Consider the following 18,856-nt stretch of genomic DNA (forward strand, 5'->3'; position numbering starts at 1 on the left):
GGTCATCTGATAGTTTGAAAAATTGTCGAGATTATCATCCTTGCGTGGAAGATTTTATCTTTTTTTCCTTTTGTTCCTTTTTTTTTAATTTTTTCTTTTTTCTTTTTTACGTTTCACGGAACAAAAAGTTTCATGAATTTATCGCGAATCGTTCAGGTAGAAGTTCTACGTGGCGTTTCATGTGCGTGCGTGCATGATATCCGAATGATATGGGTCACGCAGGAAAAAGAAAAAAAATTAGTTAGGGCGATAAAGACGAGTGATATAATAAACGAATAAGACACATTTACATTTTCTCAATACGTCTTTATTATTTATTCATGTCGATTATGCTTGGCAGGTAGTGAAATAAATGGGGCCAGAGATCTGTCGTTGAAAATCGCTCTCATTCTATTTCTCTATGCCGTTAGATACATACATATGTACGTATGTACATACATACATATATATGTATATATATATATGTATGTATGTATTTATCGGCACGTATATCTGGCCATGTATTATGTCTTACTATCGCGCATTAAACGTGCCGAAAATAGTATCGAGATTCGTTGAGATTTCCTGGCTTTGACGAAGCTTTTCTACTAAAGCTCAGTGCGATCGTTTCGAATGATAAAAACAAAAATATGAGGACATACTTTGTTAAAATGTTAGTAATTTAAAATGTTAGTAATTCATAGAATTTATAATAACAAATACATACAACGTATTTACGATTTTGTTTCGTAAAGGACACGTGAAAGAGCTTCAGTGTTTATTAAACTTTGTTTTTCTTTCTTTTCTCTCTTTCTCTCTCTCTCTCTCTCTCTCTCTCTCTCTCTCTCTCTCTCTCTCTCTCTCTCTCTCTCTCTCTCTCTCTCTCTCTCTTTCTCTGTTTCTCTTTGTGTCCCTATGTGTGCGTTTTGGGTCTCAATAATATATTCTCATTCTCACGAAGACTCCAGAGCAGTTCGGACAATTCTCATTGCCGTAGAAGCATGCGAGTGTATTTCGAAAATTTGCATAACGATTGTAGGTACTATAGCACGCTAGCCTTTATCACGGATTGATCTATAATAAGAATTCAAGCGGCGACAGAGAGTGTTCGATGATTTGTAACCTTCTTTTAATCAGATATATATATATGTATATATACATACATACATATTTGTATATAGTGAGATTCATCAGAGAGTTTATCGTTATTACCTACAAACGTGTTTCACTTGTTGATCGCATGAAAAAAAATATTAAGTCAAATATCTCTTTGCTATTTATTCACGATTATTCACGATATTGCCGTCGAGTTAGTATATCGTATTATTTTTCTAAAGTATGGTTCGTTTTATCACCCAAACGTTAGATTGTCTAGCGTTAGGTTGTTATAAAGCGCCACGTTAAAAAGGAAAAAAAAAGAAGAGAAGAATGGAAGAGAAAAGAGAAAAAAAGCGCGACGCACAGAGGTATACCTATTCTGTAAGTTTACCGATGCTGTCGATGCGGCTATACTGTATTGGTCCTTGATTAAATGCTGCACTACGGTCATTGATTAAACATTCAACTATAGTTACCTATATATCTCGGAGGTCACGACAAAATATTCGATAGGACGATCCTACCATTTGACCGTAGGTTAAGCTAAAAAGTTGATACTGTGATATCGTCGTGCGTTAGTGCGATGCCTGTCGTCAGCAGGCGTGCAGCAGAAGGTGAATCCATTTAAACGTACTTTATTTGATGCAGAGAGAGAGAGGGAGAGGGAGAGAGAGAGAGAGAGAGAGAGGAAGAGAGAGAGAGAAAGAGAAAGAGAGAGTATCGGAAACGTTACGAGAGAATTATTTTTCCATTTTATTCCATTATTTTTTCAGATACTCTTTTGCTATCTCACCTCGTATAAAAAATGGCAACAATATTTTTTCCCTCGACTTAATCGTCGTTACGAAAAAAAAAGAAATGCGTCTTCTTTATCAATCTTGACCTTTCCTTTCTTTTTTCCTTTTCCTTTTCCTTTTTTTTTCGAACGATGTCATCCTATTTTTTTTCTTTTTTTTTTCCTTTTTCCTCTCCCCCCCCCTTTTTTTACTAATTCAAGGAAATAATGGAAAAGGCACGAACCTTTTTCGCTGAGTCCTCCAAGTTAGTTGGTGTGTCTGCATTGCAGTTCCGAGTTGGTATCGACCTGTTAGACGGCAGTCATCAACCTGTCGGCAGGTAAATGTGTTCACGCGGGTGCATCGTAAACGGTCGAGTAAGAATTGATCGTTCTGCGAGCGTTGCAGTAGGTAAACTCGCATCGAATAATCATTTTTTGTTTTGCTTTGTTTTGCTTTGTTTTCTTGTTTCTTTCTTCTACGATATTAAAAATCTGACTTTTCTTTTTCTTTTCCTCCTGAATTTACCATCGAGTAATCTTTTAATTAAATTGTAACATTTATCGGGGATATCGAAAATCTTTTTATATTATCAACGTTTTCATTTATCGATATTTTTTTTTTATTTTATTTAAAATAGTGTGTAACTTTTACTGAATCGTATATGCAGATACGATTTTACCAATGAAAACTAGTGTATAGATTTTAGATTTTTAATTGATGTATCATTTTTTTGAATATTACGAAATATATTTCATTTTATAAAACTGATATGTTTGATAAGATTAGCGAGAGAATTTTGAAATATTGTATTATATAATAATGATATAATAAAGATACTTTTGTGTTTATTCTTTGTCAATATCGTTCAATCTGAACGACGAACATTTTGCGAGGAAGGTAGTAATCACTTTTTGTGTAATCCGTATTATCGATTTAAATTCGTATCTCTGTTATGAAGTATAGCATGAAATTTGTAATAATTAATTGGAAAAATTGAAAAAAGATATATATACATATATATATAAATGCGAAACGTAGATATTCGATATATTAATGCAATTACATTTTATTTTAGCATGTGTCGTATTTCTACGTTTTATTTGCGAGCATTACTCTTTTATAAAATGTTTCTTTTTCTTCTTTCTTTATTTTTTTTGTTTTTCTTTACTTTCGAATATGAATGCAAATGCGCGTGAGTGTTTATATGCGAGGATGCTTGAAGATGTTGATTCAAGAAAAAGGCAGTTCTCTATTCATAACATCTCTCCGTAATATTCGTGAGGATTTCCTTTTCAATTTTGCGGGATATAATTTTTAATCTACTTGCTTTCTCTATTCTTCGCGTTGTCAAATGATAATATTTTTTTTTCCTTTTTCATACTGACTTCGTTATCGTTACACTGTTAGTTAATATTTGTCAATTATGCTCCATTACTAATGTTTTTTTCATTTCTTTTTAATCAAAAAGTTATTCTGGAAAAAAAATTGTTGTCATTATTCATAAAAATAATGGAATAAATAATGTACGATCAATTCATAATTAAATAAATAGATTAAACTTAATTTAATATTGTTTATAATAAGAAATAATAATCAAGAATCATTTTACGATGAAAGAACAATGATTTTAGTGTATTTAATGTTTTAACTTTTATCTTCAAGTTCTATTTAAATCACGTCCCGAATGATCTGTGTTTTGGTTAAAATTCCGGTCGAGGATAAAGTACTTAATTGATGGCCGTTCGTAACTAGTACACACGCGGAAATACATCCTTGTTCATGGCAGAGTGAACACTGTTGCGTGTACGATGGTAAGCATACGTTTGCCATAGTAATTTGATGTAGATGCTAATTTGAAACACCATACACGTTCTTCCTTTCATTAAGGAATATAACAGTTGTAGAAATCTTAATGACAAATCCTAAATAACAATGTTTTCGAGAGCATTTTCATAAAAACATTTTGTGATAAAGGTCAATCAATAGAGCTTCGTTCAACTTATCAGTTGAATTAATTTCAATTAAATTTATATTGCATATGATATATTTATGAAATAAATATGTTTAGAATGTTTGTAAGAAAAAGCTTTGATTTTTTTTTTTTAAATATCTTTTACAAGTATATCTTTCAAATCGAAAAATTGGTACGTGCTGTGCTCTAGACTCGGTAAAGCTTGCTTCGTCGATAGAGCTTGCAAAGAGAGCTTTGCAGATTTCTTCCTTATCATCGTGTCGGTACGTTAGAAATACAAGAGCTTTCGTGCTTGATCGAGCTTTTTACTCTCTGTTGATAATACTACCATAGGAGCTTTTAAGATTTTACCTTCTGGAAAAAACGAGATCAGTTTTTCGAAGAATCATTGGCTAGCTTTCCACCAGATTTATTTGACTTTTCGATCGCATTCTAACATTACATTATTTTTCTCTGTTTCAGGTGAGTCTTTTAAGGTGTTATCATTAAATGTTAGTCTAAAACGATCACGGTGTTTACGCGAAGGTGAGTCGAAAATCTTCATGTATTATGCTAATTAAAATAGATTTAAGATCTTAATTAAATGTCGATAACTCTAAGAACATTACGATAAATATGCATGTTTCAAATGAACAAAATTAGCTCGTTTATCGTCTCATCGATACCTCTTTACTTTCATGTCCGTCAATTTTTGTTTTCCTTTTCGATTCAATTTTGTTTCTTTAAAAAACTAATCAAAAGAGATTTTCCACGATACTTTGCTATATAGGACTAGAAAAACGTGAAGATGTTTTCAGATACCAGTTGATTTATTATTTTCTTAGAATATTGATTTTACGGAAGCAGTAGAATATCTTTGTCTTTGTTTTCATATCAATTTTGCTTTAACTTTTGACAGGGAAAAGTCTACAAACTTTGAGAAAAAAAAAAGACGAAAAGATATAATATAGGGGAAAGTATAATAATATATTCTTTGTGATTGGATATTGAATAAAGTACGAAGTTAAGTAGGTCTCAGGCATCGATAAAGTTTTGCGAAAAAGCTTTTGAAACTTTCCTTTTGCTTCTACTCGAAACATGTTATTGTCGCTTCTCTCTCTCTCTCTCTCTTTCTCTCTTCTCTCTCTCTCTCTCTTTCTCTTTCTCTGTCTCTCTTTCTTGATTTTAGTTAGAAAAGTGACGATAAATTTCATTAGCAGATTTGGAGAATTGGAGCGAAATTGGCGTGAAATTCCGTATTTCCGAAGTGTAACGTTTCTCCTACAGTGTTTAATGAACTTTTGTAATTGCTTCGTGCATTCTGTATGGTACTTATTTTCTCTTATCCACCTACGTTTCACCAAAGAGTTTCTACGTCTAAATTCAGTTTTCTAAGTGCAATAGTATTGCGCTTGAAGCGTAAAGACCGTTTTACTAAGGAAGAAACATAACTAGTAGCGAAAGGGCAAATGCAAATCGTCGTAGTGCTTTAACGTTGAAACGATTATCGATTCGAAAATATAATTTTCTTCAGGATGTAGAGTAGAGATAGTTGATATTTTATCATTATTGATTAAAGGTTCCTTTTTTTGGTTTCGATTTCTTTTATATATATTCTCGTTGTTATGATAAAAAAAAGGAAAAACAAAAGAAAAGAAAAGAAGTAACCCGCTATTTATTTAACGATATATCATAATGATTTTTAACTTAACGAAAAATACATCAACGATGACTGACTTTGATTAATTGATGAAGCCAATCACGTCAATCGTATATTACAAATACAAATATACATATTTATGATATAAATATCTCAATCACACTGGCTTTCCATTTCACAAAGCGTGAATTGGAAATGTATACGATACGTTTGGTCAACAAAAAAAAAAAGACAATAATCGATACGAATAAAATAATGGTATGTACTATTATGTACGTGTTTATGAATTTCGAGTTTCTTTATATGAAATACTAAATATCGTACATTTCATTTTGGAAATAAGAAAAATCAACATCGTTAGAAAATCGTTCTTGAAAGTTAACGAAAATTTTAGCTTTGGCAGAAGAGTCGGTTATTGATTGGCTGCCTGTTGCTTTTAAGCCTGTTACATTGTTGCGGTGATATATATATATATATATATATATATATATATATCATTCTGTCCTGCTGTTTCAGGCCCTCTGATCTCACGCCTGTCTTTCTGTGTTAATGGATGTCCTGTGCACCTATCCTTTATTTGGATATCCCTTCACCTCCTTTTTATCCCTCATCCTTTCTTTACTTCTTTGTTGATATCTTCGTCTTCATTTTTTTTCTCTTTCCCTTCTTTTTCCTCTTCCTCTTTCACTATCTTCGTTCATCCTCCCACACACCAGTACTCTTTTGTCCCTTTTAGATGTCGCCGTACAAACAGTTCGCAGAGAGATGCCATAATTGTTTTTCTTTGTTTCCTAGCTATCTGACTCTTCGTATGCCATTGTTATTTTAATTTTTCGAAGTTTGGGTCAACGATGAGATCAATTGATATTTTTCCACATCCGTTCTTTTTTTTTTCTATCACTTTCCTTCTCTTTCTATTTCTATCTTTTCTCTTTTTCTCTCTTTTCTTTCTTTTTTCTCATCATCTATTTCTCTCTTTTCCTCTCTTTCAGAGTGGAAAGTAAAAGAAAAACACGTTAAAATTCTGTATTTTTCTTCTCTGCCCCAGATATATATTTACACGTTCATATATTCAATTTGCTTAGTAAGAGAAAACCAATAACGATTATTGCAGCAAATTTATGATCAAATGATTTCTCTTTGTGTGAAGAACTTCGCTGGTTTATTTCGAACAATGTACATATGTATGTAGTTACATACATATGTCTGTTTAAGCATAAACTCGTACTACTGGGGATACTTCTTTACTATATACGAAACTGTTTACACTCGTCTCTTCTTAATGTTGGCTTTAAACAATTCTTTTAGTATGAACGACGATTAGTATCTATCGATAAGAGATAAAGTCGAAAAGAGAAAAGAGAGAAAGAGATGAAACATTTATGTTTTTATTGTTGAAAGAGTATTAGTCATTTTTTACACCTTTATCTCGCTACTGATAATTCCAAGGATATTATTCGCATTTGACGTTATATAGTAGATTAAATGTAAAAAAAAAAAAACATCAAAGGAATAAATGAAATACACAGATGACATATTGACGTCATATTTTATATTACATTTATATTTTATTATATTGAACACTTTTCTCTGTATTATACGACACGTTGGTGAGTTTCGATGTACGAGAAAGCTGCCTCGAGCGTTTGACACGCTTCGTTCCAGAAGCGTAACCATTACACATTCCATTAGTTTTGAAGAATTCAAGCGATTTCTAGCGCGTGCTTCATGGTGGTCAGTGCGAAATTAAATTCGCGTTTAAGTGTACGCCCGTTGAGAGTATATTGAACGATAGAATGGCTAAATTTTTTTTTCATGGAAACAAGAATACGTAAGATATCAAAAATTTTTTGTTTCTCTGTATTTAAATTGAAATGATTATTAGCGAAACAATTTCAATATCAATTATTTAATGTATCTGAAAAGTTTATTATATTTCGAGAAATTTTTCCAATATGTTTTATTTTATTTTTATTTAAAATGATTTTTCACACACACCCAGAGAGTTTATTCTATTTTCTTGTCTGACGAAAAAGAAAGAAAAAAAGAAGGAAAGAAAGAAAGAAAAATCACAGAAATAGGTAGATCGTTGGATTTTATTTCTCGTTGCGTTAACTCTTCAGCCCGTTCAACCGCGACTTCAAAATAGACGGAAATTGCGATAACCGATTCTCACGGTATACGGAAACATGAACTTTCTCGTCTAGTCTACGTTGTTTCTACTGTTGTTTTCAGTTTATGGAGAGAAGCGTACGTGCGTACCAAACGTTTCGTATTATCGATTCTCATGTCCTTCTCGTTTCTCATATTTTCTATTATACCTTTCATGACATGAAGTAACTTCGTTAAAGATATTCGTTATTCCTCATTGTATTTTTGTTCGAAAATTGAAGAGAAAAGAAAGTGTTTGAAAAGAAAAGAAAATTAAGTATAATATGTTACAAATTCAAATAAAATTTTATTCGCAGCTTATATATAGCAGTAATAAATTTATTTGTAGATGGACGCGTGAAGGATATTTGGAAGAGAACTGTTTTTTTTATATGAAATCATATATTTTTAACTGCATAATATAATAATATAATAAAATAATATGATAACAAAGTACTTTTTTTAAATAATTGTTTATTCATTTATGTAATTTTATAAATCAATCGTAATCCAAAGTTTTATTTTCACAAAATAAGACGAATTTAATTTATAAGAATTTGTTTATAAAAATTGTTTATAACAAATTGTTAATTAATTATTAACAATATCATAGAAAAATAGCGAAAATTTTGCTCTTTAAAATGGTATTTGATTCAAGTCTCTACGACTTTTAGTTCCGGAGATATTCCTATATAAAGGAAAGACGTTTACGATGACACACTGACCTATATAATTTCATTCAAATTAGCCCAGTGACACACTGACCTATATAAATTCCAAGAAATTACGCACGCTTACTACTTTTACTACGATCAGCTGTACTATACGAAATTATGAATGAAAATCTTTCGAAGCCGATATCTTCGGAACGAAAAGTCGTAGAGACTTGAAACAAAGAGCATTTTCAAGTGTAATTTATTCTTTATTTATTTAAATAATGCAATAATATTGTTATAATAAAATCGATTTTTTTTAATATATATATAAGAACAGAATTATGATGAGATCATTAAAATTTTTATTATAATTATGTACAATTTATTTTGTTTATTTAAAATATTTAAATAATATTTAGATTTATTTCATAATCGCCAGTGTATGAAATAAAAAAAAATCCTTATTACGAAAGTAGTCTCAATTGCGAAATATCTCCTAAACCAATAATTTTTTGTCATACATAAATTAATATTTTTTTATGGAAAATATCAACCACATATACCCATGTCATTAAAAACACATGATTCTATTTTAAAAAATTCAGTTGGCCTTACTATGCCCTTTAAGCCTCTTCCTACTTAAATATTATTACTGCTATATTATGGCCCTCTTCGTACCAGCGTATATGGATACAAAGTTGCTAATAAAATTTATTTTAATTTTTAATATATATATCTGTCTATATATATGTGTGTGTATACAATTATATAACACACATACAAACACACGTGCTTGCGCGCGCGTTTCATTAAATGCTCAATTTCTAAAGAAATATATTGTTTATCATCTTGCTTTTTTTTGTTCAACCGAAAAAGATCTATTCTAACGTGAGAACAACAGGTGATCGATGGAATGACTGTTTACAGCAACATCGGCTTGACCTTCGGCAACAAGTCACGCGTTGTCGTTGTCTGTAAGAAACACGTTACGAAGAAAAACCAAAAACAACCAGACATAATAAAGTCGACTTAGTAAACATTACATACATACATATACAAAAGTAGGTACAAAAATATAGAGAAATCAGTTCGTTTCATCATTTCAGAGGGAGAACATCTTCCTATCTTTAACGCGTAATAATCAAAGTTGATTTTGCGTCGAGATTTCACTATAACACGCGAGAAGTAATTAAAGTGTTGCCTTGTGTTTATCACTTAGTTTATCACGTAATAGTTGGTGTAATTAATTTCGTGAAAAGGAACTATTAAAAAGAGAAAGAAGCATAAATTTTTTTTTCATTTCGAAGAGACTTTTCGTTGAACGACTTCACTGATAGTTCATTAATGGAGTACAGTCGTACTGGCTGATCCGGAAATCAAGAGGAAATCAATTCGAGTGATACGAGAAAGAGAAGGTATGAGAGTTAGCTTACATACATATATACGTATCGTGACCGTTATCACCTATCCGTTCAAGTCGGTCGACGAAGCTTAATGGTTGAGTGAATGTGAATATGGTTCTCTGGACTTCATTTAGTATGCCTGTAATTTGACCTTCCTATCAATCGAAAATTGTACAAATTTCTGTGAAAATTCAAAAGGTCATTAAACGGTACGTTTTCCGAGATTTGAATACCAATGACGATCATTTCATTATTGAGTTAATATTTTTTACTGCTCGTTAACGTTCCGTAACAATATTTAGTTATATAAAATGCAAATTTGTATCTATCTGAAAGATTACACGTAGCAACTAGAGTCACGGTCTTTTGAATTACTTAACTTTTTAAATTTCTTTCTTTTCTCTTAAATTTCATAATACATTAATGACCGACATTCATTTCTTTCCGAGATTTCATTTAACTAATTTCTCTGGAATATTACGGAGCGTCTATTCTCAAGGAGAAAAGCGAAAACATAGATGACCTCTATGCGAGACTGTACGACTTTCGAAATTAATTGAAATTACACATATGGATATTTAGCTTCGAATAAATATATGTATCTTTCTATTCCTTGATATCCAGTATAATTGATTGAAGGATTTTCATGGTTCTTAAAGTTTTCTTAAACGTGAAATCGAAGTTTATTCGACCATCCAAATGATTATCTAAAGGATTTTCTTCGATTTATAGGTAGATTTATAGCTCGACACGTTTAAACATCGATCGAACGTCCCTACATTTAATATTCTGGTACCGTTCAGATATTTGCTTAACTTGCTAAGAAGAAACTTACTTTTTTCCTAGAAACGTGTCTTTTACGAGCGTGTCGTATTTTTCTATTGGAAAAGTTGTCTTAATGATATCGCGATAACGTTCACAAACAGGGAGAGTTTAACTTGGAACATGGATAGAAGAACAACGAACATAGGGCGGAAACGCGTCAATAAAAACTTTCGAAGAATCGATAAAAACAAGGAGAAATTTGTTGTTTTGAGATCGCATGATTTATGCATCACATTCGCCGTTTAGAAAATACGTACTTGTAAATAAAGAAAAGAGAAGGACGTTGGTATTAGTCATGTTGTAAATAAATAAAAGAGAAGGACGTTGATGTTATTCGTGTGTAAAACGTTTAATCGTAGAACGTAAATTTATTCCAAATTATTTTAAATGAAATTCGATTTATTTTATTTCGAATTGATCTCTGATTCGTTTTTTTTTTTAACTTTTTTATCGATCATCTTCGGAGATATTTTTAACTTAATATGTAAATCGTTAGCGCCAAGATAGCAAGAAATATAATTTATTCGATTTATCTTATCATACAAATAAGTTTATGTAGGTGCCAAGTAAATATCCTACGGAAATCCGTGAACCTTTTTAAGCGATATCACCTGATACAATTTCCTTCCAGGAAGTTCACATTTTTCACGTCATCTCCTCTAACGCGTCGGAGGGAAACGACGGATGAAAATCCATCGTTGACGCTATGCGATAGGACACTCTTGTATTTATTAAATGTTCAATAACCGAGCTTTCTATATTTTCTCAGAAGTCAGTTTGATTTATCGATCGTCCTATCGAAGAATAATTTTCGATTTATCTAAGTTAACGATTATCACGAAGTTTTGTTTTCTTAAATAGAATCCATTAATCACGAATGAAAAACGTCGATAGATAACATTGTCCCTCCTTTCGAAGTTCTTTTTTTCTTTTTTCTTTTTCTTTTTCTTTTTCTTTTTTTTTTTTTTAATTTCAAAATAATAATCACGAATCTCAGTGGACGTCACAAATTTTCATTTAAATATTTTTTCCTTACTTTCATTTATCTTCACTCAATTACATTATACTGACCCCGTAAAAATAATTCTAAAGTAAAGTTATATATAGCGTTTTCAAGATGCAAACTCGCCTGCGAGAGAAGCTAAAGTTGTCCTTAATTGATCCTGCGGCTTATTCTCCCAAGACGTTCTAATAATTACAAGTTAACGGTTAATAAGAAAGATGAATATTTCGCAGTATGATAAATATCTACTGAAATTGTGAACACTGTAACGAGTGTCAACCGAAGAATGAATATAGGTACGCTAGTAAAGGATAATGAATGATCTTAATCTTGACGAACGATGTAAGTTTACGAGATCGTACTGAATCTTCCATACTTCTTTTTAGTTTTTCTTTGAAGGAACTTTAATATATAGACATCAAGGGAATGGATAAAGCGTTGAGAATTCCTATCGGTTCTTGGGAAACCTGAAAGGAAGAAAGAAATAGAGAGAGAAAGAAAGAGAAAGAAAGAGAAAGAAAGAAAGAGAAAAGATAAATAAATTCAACCATGGGGAATTAATAAAAGAGAAATGAAGAGGGATGAGAAGTGTGTGTGTGTGTGAGTGAGTGAGTGAGTGAGAGAGAGAGAGAGAGAGAGAGAGAGAGAGAGAGAAAACGACAACACGATGATATTAGTGCGCGAGGGTGGTCGAAGGCGAACAGCGCAAGCGTTCCTTCCTATATCGACCCCAACTCTCTCCCTCTATCTCTCTCTCTCTCTCTCTCTCTCTCTCTCTCTCTCTCTCTCTATCTATCTCTCCTTCTCTATCTGTACGAAGCAACGACTACCCTTTCACAGTCGGGAGCCTCATCGAGGCGATAGCACGGTTTGTAAACGATTACTCGATCAACCTAACCACCGACCATTGCACCGTGTCCTTTCTAAAATGATAAGAGTATTCTCTCATGTTTATTCTACTTTACTTTTACTTTGTTCTCTTGTTCAAAATGTTCGTTTGTTTAACACAAGTTTATATCCTTAATCGATTTATATAGATTTGTAGTAAAAGGATGTTTCATCGTATAAATGCTCAAGACTTTGCATTTCTTTTTTACTCTTACTGTCTCTCTTTCTCTCCTTTTTCTTTTTCTTTTTCTTTTTTCTTTTTTTTTTTCTTTTGTTACTTTATGCAAAAAGCGTTGGAGTAGCGCCAAGGATAGCAAAATCGTCTCTCCTCTTTTCCCTATCATCTTTCCCCTGCTCTCTTTCCCTTCCAACTCCCTTCCCTCCTTAAAACAAAAAAAAAAAGAGAAAAAAGAAGAACAAAAATAATAAAAAAGAAAAAAAAAAGAAGAAAGACGAAGCCGCTCGTAATCGCCACGTAACTTTTATAAAGCCCGCGCATTTTCAGAGCACCTCTCTAGATATTCAAGTTATTGTAAGCCCGATGTAAATTTATGGAAATTTTTTCGCGTGGAGTTTTTCGCGCGGTCGTTATTACAAACGCGGGATTGTGTAATAACGTTCGTCGTTGATGTCGCTCGTCGTTATTCGACTCTTTCGCAATTGTTGCGATTAATCTACCGTAAAGGCGTTCACATTTGCTCGTTTCTCTCGGTAACAAAATAAAAAATAAAAAAATGAAAAAAAGAAATGAAAAAAAAAAAAAGAAAAAAAGAAAGAAAAACATATCGAATCCTTTCTAGCGATCGTTTGTTTTATTCTTTTCTTCTTTTCTGATATTCATTCAGATCATCGTTTAAGTCGGGAGGAGCTTCAACGAATCCAATCTCGTTTTTGTACGCATCGATAAATCTCGGATATCAAACTTAATAGAGACTTTTCTTCGGAAATCGATCTTCCATTTAATCGATTTCGAAAGAAAAATTGTGATACGTCTCTTTATCTCTTTGTCTCCTTGGCTCTCTATCTCTGTTTTTCTATCCCTTTCTTTTTCTCTTATCTTTCTTTTATTTATTTTTTTTTTTCATGCCAAATTTAAGAGATTTGTTCCACTCCAACCGTAGGTGCGTGTACCATCTGTTCTTACTCCAGTGTAAAATTGAATTGATCAGGAAAATGGAGAAAATAGAGATAAAGAGAAGGATGGGTAGGAAGAGAGAAAAAAAGAAAGAGAGATAAAGAAGAGTAGGAAATTACATATTTAACGTAAGTAGAAAACGTGGAGGGTACCAGACATGGCATATGTACAAATCCGTTATAAAATCCTGCTATTTGTAAACGTGTAGTACATAAGTATGTATGTAGATCATTTTTTTTATATACTACTCGCGTTCCTAGTATATTTGAAAGAAAAGATAGAACAATATTTTTTCTCCTCTAGCACATTCTTCTTCCAATGTAGGATTATCGGGGAGACTTAGGTCGAACCTCAAACTGTTCGAAAGTGAGTGAAAAAAAAAGAAAAGAAAATATATTGTCGAGGGTTTCTCCCTCGCGTTTGATAAACTTAGCCAACTAACTTAGCATCTTGCCCGTTGGTATATACGTACTGCTACACGGGTTTGTCCGAGAAAGGACAAGTGCTTTCGAGTACGTCGACGCCTAGCTATTCTGATCCCCCCATTTCCATCTCCTCCTCCTCCTCCTCCTCCTTTTCCCTCCTCACTATTCTGATTTTCCCTACTCCTTCTAATAGTCTTTGTTTCTCAGTATAGCGTGACTACCATGTTCACGAGCATCACCGGTATCGGGCTCTTCCGTTCGTCCCTGAAAGTTAGCCACTTCCGACGGACGATGACTTTATATGTGTATATGTATGTGTAAGATGCAGAGAGAGAGAGAGAGAGAGCGAGAGAGAGAGCGAGAGAGAGAGAGAGAGAGAGAGAGAGAGAGAGAGAGAGAGAGAGAGAGAGAGAGAGAGAGAATGTATGTACATGCGTATATATGCGCGTAGAGGCACATAGCTTGCTTGGAAATTGCTTCACCTCGCCGTTGCTTCGAGCGATCATTATACGTCCTGAATTTATCAATAAGAACGAGAAAATAAAGAGAAAAAAAATGGAAAACTAAAAAAAAGAAAAAAAGAGAGAAAAATCATCTCCAAAGTTTTCCCATATATATCGGATTTTGCGATAAATCGATTAACACGATATTAAAAAATTAGGTCGCTCGATATGACTCGATATTAAATCGACGAGAAATAAAGTTTGGATTTCGATAATGCTGTCGATCAACGCAATAAGATTTAACGTGCTAAGTTTGCACGATGTTTGATTAAATAAACCTTTGAACAAGATCAAAACTGTACTACTCGATCATCGATATAATTCAAAGTTTAAGCTATCTCTCTCTCTCTCTCTCTCCCTCTCCCTCTCTTTTCCTCTGTCTAGCAAAATTACTCAAAGCCGGGGTTCAAGAGTCAACGCTTTGCGTCTTTCTATATTATTAAGGCTTCTGTGTATTCAAATTTAAAGGAAGCGCATCGTGTCGTGATTATCATCGTCGTCATCGCGTCATTGGCGGTTGCGCGGACGTTGGCTTTAATAATGCCGTCGAGTCTTTGCTAAATTTAACGGCAAGCTTTCAACCGACATCTCTTTGTAACGCTCAAAGGTTACCCCTTTTCTTTCTTCTTCTTTGTATATGCATACGAAAAGAAAGAAATGTGTACAATGCCATAAAGAATGGACCGAGTATTATGCACTTCTCTCTCTTTCTTTCTTTTTTCTTTCCATCTCTTTCTCTTTCTCTTTCTCTCTCTCTCTCTCTCCTTCAAACGAATGCAAGAAAGAGTAGATTGGTTATTACGCAACAATGACGTTATCCCGAAATTTCGTATTCTTTTTGCATAAGAAGTCACTTTAACTCTTTTGAGAATCATATGTATATATAATTGTTATATCTATGATACGTGTGTCGTATTATTGTAACTAGGTACAGGTATTTCTTGTATAATTTTGAATGGAATAAAAGGTAACATTTGACTAAGCTATCGAGAGTGATCGATTCATCATCGATTGTCAAAGGGAACTAATTGAAACGAAGAAGAATCTCTTTGCAAAGAATAGATCATCTTCAGATGTTACGACGATAGAGGGATCTATTTTCGTACGTCCATGAACTCAACTTATTCAAGTGGTTGCAACTCTACGGGAAACGAAACACGTGTCGGTCTGTTGTACTCTTTATATGGATGCACAAATGTAAAATGGTAATGTCTGACGTGTGCATACATGCATAATTTTTTGTTGCGTTCATTCGACGATTCAAATCAAGAAAGAGACAAGTTATGAATATCACGTGCACTCGAATAGACTCTTTCCTTTTTTTCTTTTTCTTTTTTTCATTATTTTCATACAACGATTGTATGGTTTTCTCTTTGATTATTTTTTGACATATAATGTAATATGCTGTAGGTACCTCTTGAATTAAAAAAAAAAAAAAAAGAAGAAGGAGAAAGAGAGAGAAAATTCAAAACATAAAAGTAACAAAAAGGAGAAATAAAAAGAAAAATTTCACATTTTCGAGGAGTCACTCGCTAGAAACAGTGCGTGATGATAAACGTTCTTGGCTCGTATCCAGTTCCAACGTGGAAGAGCTTAAATACTTGGGTTCCTCTTTGTATTACAATTAGAGGTATCCGTGCGTGTGCAGAGGACGCTGCTATCCCCCTCCCCTCCCCCCCAAGAGTATAGTCAACATCCGGTGCACTCGACTAATTAATCCTCCTTAATTTGTTGCTCCATTTCCATTCGATCGTTCTCGTTCGAAAGAGAGAGAGAGAGAGAGGGAAAGAGAGAACGTAGAGTAGATCGATCGAACGAACGAACGAACGAACGAACGGAGTGGAAAATCACTTCTATCTTCTCTTTCTCTCTCTCTCCCTATATTTTACTCTTTCGACTCTTCTCCCAAATTATTTGCAGGAAACGATAAGGGTAGGGTATATCTATAAATCGATGATTTTTCATCGACGTACATATCGATTTTTATAAAAGAGGAACGAGGAAATGGTTTGTATTTTTGTGTCTATAGTAGGGCGAGTATGTGCGGTGTAGTTTCATAATACGGAACTTGGTCATTATTGACCCATATTACTCAACCGATCCAATTTTGTGTTTCGATAATCCTTTCTCATAGGTTACAGGTAGAGACGGTAAAAAGGTTTTGTTGTTGGTTACTACCTATACACACACACACACACACACACACATGACCCCGGTGATACTCGATTTTCGAATAATACGTTCGTTTTATATTGATCTTCTATATATATGAATGTATAGTTGCGTTTACGTGCTGGACACATATTGTGCGTGCGTGTTCAATAACGTATCATGAAATATAAATATATCGAGCTCGCGTGTCACCTTGCAAGGAAACGAGACCATAAAACGTATATAAATACATACATATATATATACACACACATGCACATACGTACATATGTGCGTACGTATATGTTTTCATTTAAAGTCTATTCTTTCAGTAGTTTCTACTTATTTATGTAGATATATACCAATATGTACATTCTATTAAAGTATATAGGATATATTACTCGAGATATTCCTTAATTTATCACCTGCATAATATTCTTCCAAGGAAACAATATTTTTCATCCATTCGCTATGGCGCTTCGTGTCGGCAGCTGATAAATTATTTCCATGCTTTCCTTTTCTTTTCTTTTCTTTTCTTTTCTTTTCTTTTCTTTTCTTTTCTTTTCTTTTCTTTTCTTTGTTTACTTCTTTTTTTTTTATTAGAATTTTGTCGAGTTTATTTATTATATAAGAACGTAAAAGACCTTTTGCTTAATTGCTACATGAAGTAGGTAAATACATCGTCGATCATGTGATTTAAGTTTATGTTTGCTAGGTCGTCGTAAGATTATTACGGGTTAACGCAGAAACACGTAACCTTAATAGACTTTATCTATAATTTTACACAGGACTATTAATATTCATCTACTGCGGTAAATTATTGTTTATTTTTTAAGATACTCTACCAATCATACGAATTAGCTCTAAGTCAACGTGAAAAATATTTTTGACCATATTCGCTAGTTTTTTTTATCTATCTCTTTTTATTTATTTTTATTCTTTCTTACTTCCTCTCTTTTTCTCTTTTTCTTTCTCTCTGTTTTTTCTTTTTCTTTCGATTCTCATGAGATTCCAAAAGAAAACATCGACTTGAGTACGATTTTTCTTTCGTTTTTATCTTTTTGTTTTTTTTCTTTTTTTTTTTTATATACCTTTCTAAAGGGAAAGGAAGGCAAAAGCATTGATCTTATTATTAGATCGATATTTTTATATCTCTTTTCTCAATGTTTTCCATCACCGAAGGTAAAAATGAACAAAATAATACTTCTACCGTCGTTGAATTATAGACGAACGATAGGTTTGTGTTTCTTTTTAAGTACGGTTTACAATATCGATAGGAGAATTGGGTTTATCGGCAAATCGTGTCGAGGGAGGCAAAGTCATATTTATTTTTATAAAAGGACTATTAGGAAAGTTCGTGGTTTACGATCGTATCGATGCTACTCATTTTCATAATTCCAGTTATTTAATTTATTTGATTTTCCAATGATATCAAATCCAGGATTTTCATTTTTAATCATATCATTTCGCGATCTTTCACGCGTTATCGTTTAAATTATTCGTTAACATTTTCCCTCTGTTTTACATTAAAAATCATACTGAATCAAAATGATTGTTATCGTATTATCTCGTGCATGTTAAGTGGAATTTAACGAAGAAATTTACTTCCGTTGAAAAGCTTTTGAAGAAAATAACACGTAAGAGGAATTGTTCAAATATAATATAAAAACAAAGGGAAACGAATTTTATTTTCTCAGTGGATATATTATAGATACACAGTTTGAAATTCTTTTTAAGAGAACGTGCATGAAAGCAACCTTAAAAAGGAATGGACTGGATCTTATGTTAAAACGGGACAAATTGTGCCACGGGAATCGCATGTAAATGTTCACAATATCCTCGTTAAAAATTCATCAAAGGGAACACATTTTACAATGTGTATTTTTATATCATAATCGTCGTCGTAGCCGTCGCGTTATTTCAAGGAAAAGCGTTTGCTCGCGCGCACGCACACACACACACACACAAACAAACACACGTTGGCGTTACACCGCAATTCAGTTTCACCCTTATAAATTTATAAATTGAAATAAATTGAAGTCCTCGTTATCGCGTAGAATTCGTTAGTCGATTTGACAGTATATTATCCCATTATGCGTTTGAATTCGTTCGGATCTGTGATTTACATTTAAGTTAATTATATGCGGTGAACCGCGTCCGTATTCGCGATGCTTTAATTCGATCATCCCTTCTCCCTATCACTTCTCTATCACATCCATTTCTTTCTCACGTTCTCGTGATCGAACGAC

The 18,856-nt window shown here is 32.9% G+C and overlaps 1 protein-coding gene across 2 annotated transcripts in view; it reads left to right on the forward strand.

The window, feature by feature from the left end:
* The window catches only part of LOC127065392 (uncharacterized), a 74,120-nt gene that overhangs the window by 44,208 nt on the left and 11,056 nt on the right, over positions 1-18,856 (forward strand). Inside the window, exon 4 of one of the 2 annotated variants that reach the window (XM_050997674.1) lies at positions 4,291-4,309. The exons of the other annotated variant lie outside the window; for it this stretch is intronic. Within the exon in view, the coding sequence (XP_050853631.1) occupies positions 4,291-4,294 (4 nt within the window). The 3' untranslated portion in view covers positions 4,295-4,309. Of the gene's footprint in view, positions 1-4,290; positions 4,310-18,856 lie in introns of those variants that run through there. 2 annotated transcript variants of the gene reach the window in all.

The sequence above is a fragment of the Vespula vulgaris genome, chromosome 7, assembly GCF_905475345.1.
Source record: "Vespula vulgaris chromosome 7, iyVesVulg1.1, whole genome shotgun sequence".
NCBI lineage: Eukaryota > Metazoa > Arthropoda > Insecta > Hymenoptera > Vespidae > Vespula > Vespula vulgaris.